Source organism: Capra hircus, chromosome 10 (genome assembly GCF_001704415.2).
Source record: "Capra hircus breed San Clemente chromosome 10, ASM170441v1, whole genome shotgun sequence".
NCBI classification, from domain to species: domain Eukaryota; kingdom Metazoa; phylum Chordata; class Mammalia; order Artiodactyla; family Bovidae; genus Capra; species Capra hircus.
In genome coordinates, this window is record NC_030817.1 from 65,982,297 (window position 1) to 65,995,899 (window position 13,603).

The 13,603-nt window shown below is 38.7% G+C and overlaps 1 protein-coding gene across 9 annotated transcripts in view; it reads right to left on the reverse strand.

Moving 5' to 3' along the window:
- Positions 1 to 13,603, reverse strand: part of MGA (MGA, MAX dimerization protein) — a 150,550-nt gene that overhangs the window by 88,862 nt on the left and 48,085 nt on the right. For 8 of the 9 annotated variants that reach the window (XM_013966997.2, XM_018054415.1, XM_013966999.2 and 5 more), the window contains exon 2: positions 4,085 to 5,215. In XM_013966997.2, the coding sequence (XP_013822451.1) occupies positions 4,085 to 5,148 (1,064 nt within the window). In that variant the 5' untranslated portion in view covers positions 5,149 to 5,215. Of the gene's footprint in view, positions 1 to 4,084; positions 5,216 to 13,603 lie in introns of those variants that run through there. The other variant, XM_018054416.1, reaches the window with a different exon arrangement.

Here is a 13,603-nt window from a genome sequence, read left to right on the forward strand (position 1 = left end):
ATATTCGAAAAACTAAGATCATGGCATCCGGTCCCATCACTTTGTGGTAAACAGATGGGGAAAAGTGGAAACAGTGACAGATTTTCTTGGGCTCCAAAATCACTGTGGACAGTGACTACAGCTATGAAATTAAACTTGCTCGTTGGAAGAAAAGCTATGACAAACCTAGACAGCATATTAAAAAGCAGAGACATCACTTTGCCAACAAAGGTCCATAAAGTCAAAGTTTTAGTTTTTCCAGTAGTCATGTACCAATGTGAGAGTTGGACCATGAAGGAGGCTGAGTGCCAAAGAATTGATGATTTCCATTTTTGGTGCTGGAGAAGACTCTTGAGAGTCCCTTGGACAGCAAGGAGATCAAACCAGTCAATCCTAAAGGAAATCAACCCTGAATATTCACTGGAAGGACTGATGCTGAAGCTGAAGCTCCAACACTTTGGCCACCTGATGTGAAGAGCTGAAGATGGAAAAGCCCCTGATGCTGGGCAAAAGAAGGGGTCAGCAGAGGATGAGATGGTTAGATAACAGCACCAACTCAATGGACATGAATCTGAGCAAACTCCAGCAAATAGTGAAGGACAGGGAAGCCTGACGTGCTGCAGTTCATGGAGTTGAAAAGGGTCGGACATGACTTAGTGACTGAACACCACCAGCCATTCATGATAAAAACTCTCAGTGAACTAGCAAATAAAAGGGAACTTTCTCAACTTAAATTAGAAACTTTCCCACTAAGATAGGAAAAAAGGAAAAGATGTCCGCTCTCATCAATCCTTTTCAGCATCTTACTGGAAGTCCTAGTGAATGCAATAAAAGGAAATAAAAGTAATACAGATTTGAGAAAAAGAAATAAAACTACCTTTGTTCACAAATGACATGATCATCTAGAAAATGTCAAAGAATCCCCAAAAAACTTCTGGAACTAATAAGCTACAGAATATGAGGGCAAAGTACAAAATTCAATCGTTTTCCTACGTATCAACAAAGAACAAGTGGAAAATACAATACCATTTACATTATCACTCCCCAAAAGTGAATACTTAGTTATAAATCTAATATAGACAAGATCTATATGGGGGAAATGAAAATACACTGATGAAAAAAATTAAAGAACTAAATAAATGGAGAGGTAGTCAATGTTCATGAACAGGAAGACTCAATACAGTTAAGATGTCAGTTCTTCCCAACTTGATCTATCGATTCAATGCAAGCATAATCAAAATCCCTGCAAGTTATTTTGTGAATATGGTTGAACTGATTCTCAAGACTATATAGAGACGAAAAAGACCCAGAATAGCCAACACATATTGAAAACAAGGTTGGAGAGTTGACACTGCCCAAATTCAAGACTTTCTTAAAAAGCTACAGTAATCAAAACGGTGTAGTACTGTTACAAGAACAGACTAACAGAGGTCAAGGGAATAGACTGCTGCTGCTGCTAAGTCGCTTCAGTCATGTCCAAGTCTGTGCAACCCCAGAGACGGCAGCCCACCAGGCTCCCCCATCCCTGGGATTCTCCAGGCAAGAACACTGGAGTGGGTTGCCATTTCCTCCTCCAATGCATCAAAGTGAAAAGTGAAAGTGAAGTTGCTCAGTCATGTCCGACTCTTAGCGACCCCATGGACTGCAGCCTACCAGGCTCCTCGGTCCATGGGATTTTCCAGGCAAGAGTACTGGAGTGGGGTGCCATAGCCTCCTCCGAGAGCCCACAAAGAGACTCAAGTAGAGCCAACTGATCTTTGACAAAGAAGCAAGGACAGTATCAGAGCAGAGTGTCTTCTCAGTGCTGAAATAGCAGGACACCCACATACAAAAATATAAATGACTCTCGACACAGACCTTCCAACTTGCACATAAATTAATTCGAAATGGATCATAAACCAAAATGTAAAACACAAAATTTTAAGAATCCTAAAAGATAACCTAAGAGAAAACCTACATGACCTTAAATATGGCAATGACTTCTTAAGATACAAAATCAAAGGCATGATCCATGAAAGAAATCACTGATAGGCTGAACTTCATTAAAATAATAAACTTCTGCTTTGTGAAAGACAACATCAAGAGAATGAACAGACAGACCACAAACTGGGAAAAAATATTTGCAAAAGCATGTTATCCAAAACATACAAAGAAGTCTGAAGACAACAGTAAAACAATCTGATTAGAAAATAAGCCAAAGACCTTTACAGATATCAAAGAAGATATACAGATGGCAAATAAGCATATGAAAAGATGCACCACATCATGTCATCAGGGAAAGGCAAATTTAAACAAGATACTACTACACACCTATTAGAAAGGCCAAAATCCAGAAAGCTGACAATGCTGACAAGGATGCAGAGCAGCAAGAACTCTTATTCACTGCAAAATGGCAAGGCCACTTTAGAAGAGTTTGGCAATTTCTCATAAACCTAAACATACTGTCACCAGGACTTCCCTGGTGGTCCAGTGGCTAAGACTCCATGTTTCCAACATAGGGGGGTCAGATTTGATCCCTGGTCAGGGAACCAGATCCCACATACTGTAACTGAAGAGTTCACACACCACAACTAAAGATTCGGCATGCCACAATGAAGATGGAAGATCCCATGTGCCATAACTAAGACCGGGGACAGCCAAATAAATAAAAAAAACAAACAAACATGTTGTTACCATCCAGTCTTGGAACCATGCTCCTTGGTATCTATTCAAATGGACATTAGACTTGGACACAGATGTTCATGGCAGCTTTATTCGTAACTGCCAAAACTGAGATGCAACTAAGATGTCCTTCAAGAGATGAATGAATAAATGAACTGATACAACCAAACAAAAAAAATGTGCTATCAAGTCATGAATAGACATGAAGAAACTTTATATACATATTACTAAATGAAAGAAGCCAAGTTGAAATAGCTACATCATTGTATGATTCCAGATTAAAGACATTCTGGACAAGGCAAAGCTATGAGACAACAAAAAGATCAGAGGTTGCCAGAGGTGAGGGGAACAGGAGATTAACAGGCAGAACATGGAGGATTTTTAAGGCAATGAAAATACTCTTTATGATACTATTTTGGTGGATACATGTCTTTACATTATTTGTCCAAACCCACAGAATGTGTATCACCAAGAGTGAACCTTTATGCAATCTATGGACTTTTGAGTGATTATGACGCACCAACATAGGTTCATCAATTATAAACAAATGCACCATTTTGGTGGTGGATGCTGATAATGGGAATGGCTATGTATGTGTGGGGACAGAAGTTGTAATGGGAAATATTTAAACTTTGCTCTCGATTTTGTTGCAAACCTAAAATTGCTCTTAAAAAAATAAAGCCTTCAATAAAAATAAATAACACAAGTACAAATTTAAAAAGTGCAACAGTGTATCTTGTTATTTTAACATGTAATAACCTTCAGCTTGTTTTTAGTCAGGAAATTTACGGATCAAGATGTCCATAGGGCAAAAAATTCTTATTTATTTAGCTGTGCTGGGTCTTAGATGCAGCATGCAGGATCTTTAGTTGCAGCATGTGGTATCCAGTTCCCTGACAAGGGACTGAACGTGGACCTTCTGCACTGGAAGCATGGAGTCTTAGCCACTGAACCACCAGGTAAGTCCTAGGAAATTCTTACATACTAGACATAAATTAGTTTACTTTCAATTTCTTCTGAGCCACATTGGATAAGTCTTGCTTCAGTTATGATTTGGGGATCATTCTTTTCCCTTCTCCAATTAATCAAGAGTTGTCTATATATACTGTATACAAACTATACTTTAATACTTTTTAAAAGCTGTCTATATATTAACAAGGAATAAACATGCATGATTAAAAAAAAGTCTAAATCTAAAAATCTAAGGTTCCCACTGGAATAAGTCATCTGATTTGCCTACAATTCTAGATTGTGAACCCAATGGATATTCATTACAGAAAAATGAACTATCATTTTGCAGAACTGAAAAGCAACTATTACTTCACAAATGTGGGGTATTTTATAGTGGCTTGCATTATTAATACCTAAAGTCAGAAGTCCACATAACCAATATTTTAAATTCAAATCTTCGTTTTATCTCTAAGAACAGAAAATTGTTACCTACCTTTCAGAAACCTCTTGCTTCAACTGAGGGACTTCATCAAGTGCTGAATCAATATCCATGAAACCAAGAAAATCTCGCTTTATATTAAGGGAAGGCTTCTCCAAACCCTTGCCTGATGTTTCCTGACCCCTTGATAAAGGATCCAAATCTGTTAGCTGCATCTCTGACCCCTCACCTTCTGTAAGACGGACCCGTTGACCAGGAGAACTGGGAACACTGTTCCCTTCTTGGTCAGAGCTGTTCTTTTGCTTTCCATCTCTCTGAGGCTTACTATTCAGCCCATCATCCCGGAAGCCTTTAGCAAATGGATTGTAATCTATTTTCAACTGGGTAATTTGAATGTTTTGATAAGCTGTTACTGCAAAGAATTCAGTCTGTGGGAAGGTAAAAGTATGGACACCAGGGCCATTTAATTGTATCACTTCAGTAGCCTTTTCTGCAGGCACCAAGTGAAGCCGCGGCAAGTAGCGATGCATAGAGTGCAAGATAATATGCCCTTCTTGGTCCAGTGTATTGTTTGTAAGTTTGAGTTTGTAGAAAGACACTGGTTGATGCATCCAATAATGACCTGTGGAAGGAGATTCTGGATGAATAAAAACCCTCCCCAAAACATGGGGCTCAGCCTTCCCACTGGGCTCCCACCAGCGACCGTTCCATTTATAACGGTGATTATCCACAGGAGATATATCCATGACAAGGATATATTTCATATTTGAATCTAAACCTGTTATCCAATAACGACAGTAAGGAAACATGCGTCTCCCCTGCTTCGTCAGAATCATCTCTGTGCTTCGATGATAGAATTCGTTCCACATACTATTGTTATCCAAAGTGACAGTGATTCCTCCTACAGTACAATCAGCTGGAAGGCAAATCTTTCCTTTAGATTTTCCTGGTGATGACACACTGCTAGCCAAAGCACAGGCATCCCGATTAGTAACCAAAATTCCTTGATCAGTTTTGCCATTTCCTGGCTGTTTCAGGATGACAAAGAAGGTAGGTGCTGCTCCTGGCACTGTCCCACCATCTTGATTAGCCAATATAATCTGCTGTTTCTCCTCCATGATTCCAGTGGGAAAATCAGTAGTAAGATAACTGTAGTTACCACATAATCACAATGGCCTTCCCAGCCTAAAAAAACAAAACAACAGTTTAATCAAGTGAACATTTATTTTACTAACAAAAATGTAAGAATGATTATGTTATCCCAAAATACATTCCTAAATTCTTCTAAGATTTTGCTTCTACTTTTCTCTCAATCACTGTAAGGATATTCATTCTGGAATATTTGATTATCTTTCTAAAGTTCATTTTAATCTAATTAAGTTAGTCATATCCCAATCCTTCAATAATTCACTATACATGCAATGTGAAAGTGAAGTCGCTCAGTCGTATCCGACTCTTTTCGATCCCATGGACTGTAACCTACCAGGCTCCTCCGTCCATGGGATTCTCCAGGTAAGAATACTGGAGTGGGTTGCCATTTCCTTCTCCAGGAGGTCTTCCCAACCCAGGGATTGAACCCGGGTCTCCCACATTGCAGGCAGACACTTTATCATGTGAGCCACCAGGGAAGCTCATGCATGCAATAATCTCACATAAAAAAAAGTATTCATTTTAGAAAAATTATATGAAAATATAAAAGTATACAGACTTAAAAGAAGATTAAATTGTAAAGTTATCTGCATTCCAAAAGAATCCCCATAATTTATGAATTAATTTGAGAGGATTCTGTTACAAGCACATCCTCCTGAGTAAAAATTAACAAATTTCCATGTTATCACTGTACAGAGAATCACCTCTTTTATTAGAGTACTGGCATGAGTTCATACATAAGTAAAAAGTTATTTAATTTAATTAGTACATGAAAGTGAAAGTGTTAGTTGCTCAGTTGTGTCTGACTCTTTGGGACCCCATGGACTGTAGCCCACCAGGCAGCTCTGTCCGTGGGATTCTCTAGGCAAAAATACTGGAATGGGTTGCCATTCCCTTCTCTAGGGGATCTTCCAACCTAGGGATGGAACCTGGGTCTCCTGCATTGCGGGTGGTTTCTTTATGAACTGAGCCATCAAGGAAGCCCTGTTAGTACATACATTTAAAGAAAACATGACAAAACACCAGAACTTACTGGAAAAAGAAATAGTTGGCTCCACAACTCAGACCTTACACTGAAAAAAATTCCAACAGACCAAACACTTAAATCCCATCCCCTACTCCCAACTCAGTGTAATTTTTTTTTAATTCTTAAAGAAATCTTGAAAAAAGCTTTTTGATAATAAGTAATACACAAAACCTAGAAGTTAAAACAACAAAATTTTTGATAAATTCAAAATCTTATAAATTTGTTTTTAATATGACAAAAACTATCCACGTAAGATTAAAAAAATGACTGACTGGAAAACAGTACCTGAAACATATCATAAAGAACTCATTTTCCTAATATAAAAAAGAATTTTATACAAATTGGAAAAACAAAAAATCGAATAGAAAAAAGGACAAAGGATAGGAATTGCAAATGGTCAAGAAAATGTACACAGTCACAGAACAGAAGGAGTTAAAGTCATCCTAAGATACTGCTTTTTACCCTAGCAGAATGGTAAAAATAAAAGCTTGTCAAAGGTGCTGGAAAAGGTGTATGTCAACCAGCATTCTCATCTCATCAGCCACTTAGAGTGCAAGATGACAGAATCTCAAAGGTCAGTATGAAAATATCAAAAGTAGAAACACACACATCCCAGGAAACAATGGTTCTTCTAGGACTTTATCTTACATACATATGTGCAAACACACACATATACACCTGTAATAAATGGTGGTACTATGAAAGAGTGGAATATTCTGCAGCTAGAAAAGAGAATTATAAATCTTATAGACTCATTACTGCAGATGGTGAGTGCAGCCATGAAATTAAAAGACGCTTACTCCTTGGAAGACAAGTTATGACCACCCTAGATAGCATATTGAAAAGCAGAGACATTTCTTTGCCAACAAAGGACCGTCTAGTCAAGGCTATGGTTTTTGCAGTGGTCATGTACAGAATTGATGCTTTTGAACTGTGGTGTTGGAGAAGACTCTTGAGAGTCCCTTGGACTGCAAGGAGATCCAACCAGTCCATTCTAAAGGAGATCAGCCCTGGGTGTTCTTTGGAAGGACTGATGCTAAAGCTGATACTCTAGTACTTTGGCCACCTCATGTGAAGAGTTGACTCATTGGAAAAGACTCTGATGCTGGGAGGGATTGGGGTCAGCAGGAAAAGGGGACGACAGAGGATGAGATGGCTGGATGGCATCACAGACTCGATGGACATGAGTTTGAGTGAACTCCAAGAGATGGAGATGGACAGGGAGGCCGGGCGTGCTGCGATTCGTGGGGTCCCAAAGAGTCGGACACGACTGAGTGACTGAACTGAACTGAACATTATCTAAAAGATATACAAAGGGCATAAAGTTCAAAACAATTATAGATGATGCTATATACTTCTATAAGTTTAAACAAAGAAAAAGCCAAAGAAAGAAAAGAATATGTATGTATTTTCCTGACACAGACTACCTGCAAAGACAGAAGAGGAACTGGTAGTATTGGCTTTATCAAGGGAAAACAGGGTGGCTGGAAAAATACTCTGACACTTTCTAAATTTTTTATCTTGTGACCGTACAACCTATCCCCCCACCCCACCCCCCAAAAAACCCTGAATTAGTTAATTCATAAAAGTTACACAAAAAAAACACATATACTGTATGACTCCATTTATAAGAAACATCCAGAATATGCAAATCTATAAAGTAGATCAGTGGCTGACAGTGAAAAGGGAGAGGATTAATGAGGACAATTGTTAACAGTTTGCGGTTTTCTATAAGAATGATGAAAATGTTCTGAACTAAAAACCAGTTAATGTATCCTTTAAAATGCTGAATTTGGAGGCTCCTGCTGGTCCAGTGGTTAAGACACCACATTTCCAATGCAGAGGGCCTGGGCTCAATCCCTGGTCAGGGAACTAGATCCCACATGCTGCAACCAAGAGCCCACATGCCAGCAACTGGAGACCCCGCATGCTGCAACTAAGACCTGGTACAGTCAAATAAATATATAAATGTTTTAAATCACTAATTTTATGTGAATTATATCTCAATAAACCATTATAAAGAAATCTCAGGTTGTTACATTCAACTGAAGTGATGTGCTAAAATAAATTACCTAAATATTCCACAAAATAAAAGCTATCACCTTCGATTAGCTTTTATACAAAAAAGGAAAATACTACATCACTAGGCTTCCCAGGTGGCATTAGGGGTTAAGAATCCACCTACCAATGTAGGAGACATAAGAGACACAGGTTCGATCCATGGGCTGGGAAGATCCCCTTGAGAAAGGCATGGCAACTCACTCCAGCGTTCTTACCTGCTGGAGAATCCCATTGACAAAGGAGCCTGGCGGGCTACATAGTCCATAGGTTCACAAAGAGTCAGACACAACTGAAGCAACTTAGCACACACACACACTCTTGTTTAACTGGGTCAGTAAGTTTCGACTAACCAAACTGAGCCACTTACTGGTGTTCCTCTTTTTAATTAAAAGTCTAATTTTACATTTCATCAGAGCTATTGACAAGCAATAATAAAATCATCTGATCTGAATTTTACATCTTTCAGGACTGGCCACATGATCCTCCCAAAAAGTTGGGGGGGGGGGGCTCCAAAACTTAAATTATTCATTATCTTCAGGATAATACTTTAAAGACCAACACTTCAAAAAAAGTTGGTTATTGTTTCTGATTATGGCTAGATATGAAAATAGAAACCCTACTTTCTAACACTAAAGCACTAATACCTAGGAAAGGTTAAAAAAGAAAAAAAGATCTCTCCTCTGATTTGGAGTTTGAGAGATAGATAAAATTTAGAACAATTCTTTTCAAAAGTTTCCTCAGGCTTAAGGCAATTAAGTTTACTGATTTCCTAAAACTAGTTTAAGTAACATCTATCAGAGACTGATAAGACAAAATTTAAACAGACTTATAAGTCACAAATACAGTGACTTTTATAAAAATAGTAAAGTTCAGAAAGTTCATAAAAACCAATACCTTTAAAATGGTGTATAATTGATCAAAAAGGCCATCATCAAAATATCTACAAACAATACACTGGAAAGGATGTGGAGAAAAGGGAACCCTCTTGCACTTTTGGGAATGTAAACTGATACAGCCACTATGGAGAACGGTATGGAGATTCCTTAAAAAACTAGGAATAAAACTACCATTGTTGTTGTTCAGTCACCTAGTCATATCTGATTCGCTGCAACCCCATGGACTGCAGCACTCAAGGCCTCTGTGTCCCTCAACATCTCCAGAAGTTTGCCCAAGTTCATGTCCATTCCATCAGTCATGCCATCCAGCCACCTCATCCTCTAATGCCATCTTCTGCCCTCAATGTCTCCCAGCATCAGGGACTTTTTCAGTGAGTCAGCTATTTATATCAGGTGACCAAAATACTAGATCTTCAGCTTCAGTATCAGTCCTTCCAATAGGTATTCAGGGTTGATTTCCCTTAAGACTGACTGGTTTGATCTCCCTGCTGTCCAACCATTATGACCTAGTAATCCCACTAGTGGGCATATACCCTTAGAAAACTGTAATTCAAAAAGACACATGTACCCCAATGTTCACTGCAGCACTATTTACAACAGAGAGGACATGGAAGCAACCTAGATGTCCATCAACTGAAAAACAGATAAAGAAGTTGTGGTACATACATACAGTGTAATATTACTCAGCCATAAAAAGGAATCAATGTCAGTTGAACTGATGCAGATGAACCTAGAGTCTGTCAAACAGATTAAGAAGTTGTGGTACATGCATATAATGGAATATTACTCAGCGGTGAAAAGTAACAAATGTCAGTTGAACTGAGGGGGATGAACCTAGAGCCTGTCCAACAGAGTAAAGTAAGTCATAAGGAGAAAATATCGTATTTTAATGCATATATACAGAATCTAGAAAATGGCACTGATGAACCTATTTGCAGGACAGGAATATGAATAGAGACACAGATATGGAGAATGGACTTATGCTGGGGTGGGGACAAGAAGTGAGAGCGAACCACTGACATATATACACTACCACGTGTAAAATAAGACAGCTAGGGGGAAGCTGCTATAAAACACAGGGAAACCAGCCCAAAGTTCTGCATCAACCTACAGGAGTGAGATGAGGGGAAGGTATCTCCCTCTCAAGAGGGAGAAGATATATATATATACCTATGGCTGATTCGGGTTATTATATGACAGAAATCGACACAAGATTGTAAGGCAATTATTCTTCAGTTAAATAAAACAAAGCTAAAAACATAAAATAAAACTGTATATAAATCAAATAACACAGACTCCTAATCTTGTACTTAGTCCATAAAGCTCAGTTTTGTTACAAATCAAGTATTTTTGTAAACAATTATGCAAAAACACACTTATGAAGTGCAGTTAAGACAGGCAGCAAGGAACTACTTGAAAAAATTGTTTAGCTATCCCAAACCTACAAAGACATTAGAGAGTTAAGAATTTCTTATAAACACTGTCTTCTATAATAATAAAACCTTGATTTTTCATCATTTTTACAGGTAAAAGTGGGCAATGACGTTTTAACCAAGCTTTAAAAATCATTATCTTTTAAAAATTAATCTATGAAATATCAAAGATTCTACCGATGGGAATCCAGTTTAGAGACTGTACTATAATAAATTTTAAACTTATATTATATATACACATTTCAAAATTTTCCTTTCATTGAAACACAAAAATTAAGTTCAGAAGAGTCAGACTGCTTTATTTGCACTCTACACAAGTATCTAATAAATGTAAAAATGTGTGTATTAAGTCCAAAAAAAGTCTGAACTTTCAGACTTTTGATTTGTAGTCTTTTTTTAATCCTCCTGTCAAGTTTATCCCATAAATTGATCAAAATGTGTAAAACCAAAAACATAATTTACCAAAAAAAAATAGTATCTATCTTAAGCCATACGTTGCTAAAGGTTTACAGACGAGAAATAAAATTTTATTCCACAACAATTCTTAAGCATGGATTTCACTTCATTATAAAGCAATATGCCTACGCTTTTGGAATACAATATTGGATTTTCTAAAGAAAGGATAGTCAATTCATCAAATTCAACTGTATCAGACACACAAACACCACTCTAAAGTCTAAGATAACTTTAACCAATTGCAAAAATCAAATTACTTAGGCTACTCATGAAGCAATAAATCTCCTTCCAGAAAGATTCTAAAAATTCTCTGAAAGCGTTAAGGAAGACCACAGTTTTGGTATACAGATACAACTTAGCTGTTGTAAATCTCAGTTCAGCTGTTCAAGATCAAGCAGTTATCCACATAGAATTACTATAATAATGACCTACAGAGATAAATTCAGTTGTGGCTGGGAAATATTCTAAGTAACTTTCTGAAAATGTCAACATCAGAAGGTGCAGGCACTCACATCAACACACTAATGCAATTAACACAGAGAATGTTTTCCAGTAATGTGTCAAGTTCCATAAGAAAACTGTTACAATTCCAGAGAACCTATTCTGAGTATCTTTTCACCAATGACCTCTTTTGGAAATGTTTAGTAACTACTAAAGCCACGATCTTCATACAACTTACAAAATACACTAGTTAGTTTACTAGCTAGTTACCTAAGTCAGATACTAGTATCAGTCTACCCCTCCCCCCACCCCCCAACCAACCCGGCAACAAAGTACACCAAAATTCCAAACCAATACTATTACTTTAAAAACACAAACATTACAAAACATTCAGATGATAACTGAGTATTTTCAAAGTTGCTAAAAATAACCATAACTTTTCATACAGTAAATGCATTACTGTAAGATAGGCATGGAGATGTTAGTTTGTTCCTTAACATAATTATTCACTACAAGAGTGCGGTTAAATTACATTTCTGAAGCTCAAATTTGTAAGAGAATAGATTCACTTGAATTTCAGTATTCATCAATATACAACGGGCCCAGAAATTTGAAAAATCTTCTTAAAAGCATAATTTACATACAAAAGTAATCAGAAAACTAGACAGCAAGGGATGCAGACAATAAAATAGCCAACTATCCGTTCTTAATCGTCATTAGGTTAACTTTTATAACTAAATAAATGATGTGCGTGCGTGCTAAGTCGCTTCCGTCGTGCCTGACTCTGACCCTATGAACTGTAGCCCGCTAGGATCCTCTGTCCTTGGGATTTTCCAGGCAAGAACACTGGAGTGGGTTGCCATGGTACTCACTATCTATAAGCAAGCACTTACTTTGGACCAGAAACTATACCCTGGGCATTTTATCATGACTACAATCCTAAATTTGAAAGGTAAATTTCAAAATGTATCTGAAATGCTTTTAGGTTTTAAGGCACGAAGTTGCATTTACCTAAGATAGTAGCCCATCCCCACCCCTTTCTTTCACCAAATACCATTCGTTAATGCAGGCTTCATGAGCATTTTCTATTCCTAGGAGTGATCCCTTTACCACAACTCGGGGTTAGCAAGCTAGCAGGTCCCTAATACTTGCCTAAGTAGAATTTAAAGAACTAATTTTTATGGCAGAAATAGACAGCAATCAAATAGCCACCCTGCCTTGGATTAAGTATGTCAAGTTACCCACGGCACTAAGTTTTCTCAAATCCTAAGCATGTGTTTTCTGGAAGGTGCATCCAACACATTCAACACACACAACAGCTGGAAACATAGGTCTCTGGCATCAAGAAGGACTAGCGCCGACTCCAGACACTTAGAAGTGAAAAGGGCTCCTGCCAGTCTCGGAGAACCGCAGTCGCCGTCGACTACCAGGGCCCACATCACAGCTTTTCAACTACAAAGGTTAACTAGCCAAGAACTACGTGAAAAAATGCCTCAGGGAAAGCACTTCTGGGGAAGGGGAGTCCGACAAATCACGTGCCGCCAGCCGGAACCCACGGATCACTCGGCGGGTTCCAGTCGCATTCGGTTACCGTGGAGACTACAGAACCAGCCGTCCGGCCTCGGGGCGGCCCTCTTCCCAGCAGCCGTCACGCCACCTCCAGGCACTTTCCCTGCAGCCTTAGCCGCGGCGTCGTGCCCAAAAAGAGGCAGAGCAGGCAGCATTTGCCAGGGACTCTGCCGCAGAAGCCTGGTGTGCTTTAAAACACACAAGGCAGCGCGCGGGTGGGCTCGAGAGATCTCTTGATCCACGTGTCTGCCCCTGCGACGCGAACCCTGGGAGAGTGGTCTTCCCTCGGAAGGAAGAGCGCTTTGGTTATTCACATTGTTCTGCCATCAGTAACTCTTCTTTTCAGAACTCCTTCACCCTCCCTGCTTCCATCCTCGCCAGAGGAGGCATGGCATCTCCAGAGTTCCGAAGACAGAACAAAAATCTTCACAAGACACCACTTCCCACTCTCAACCCAGTTTGAAATAATCCCTAAATTTTCTATAGTCCTCGCACGCAGATTCCTTAACTGTGGTTGCTAGTATTCGGAGCGGTGTATTTC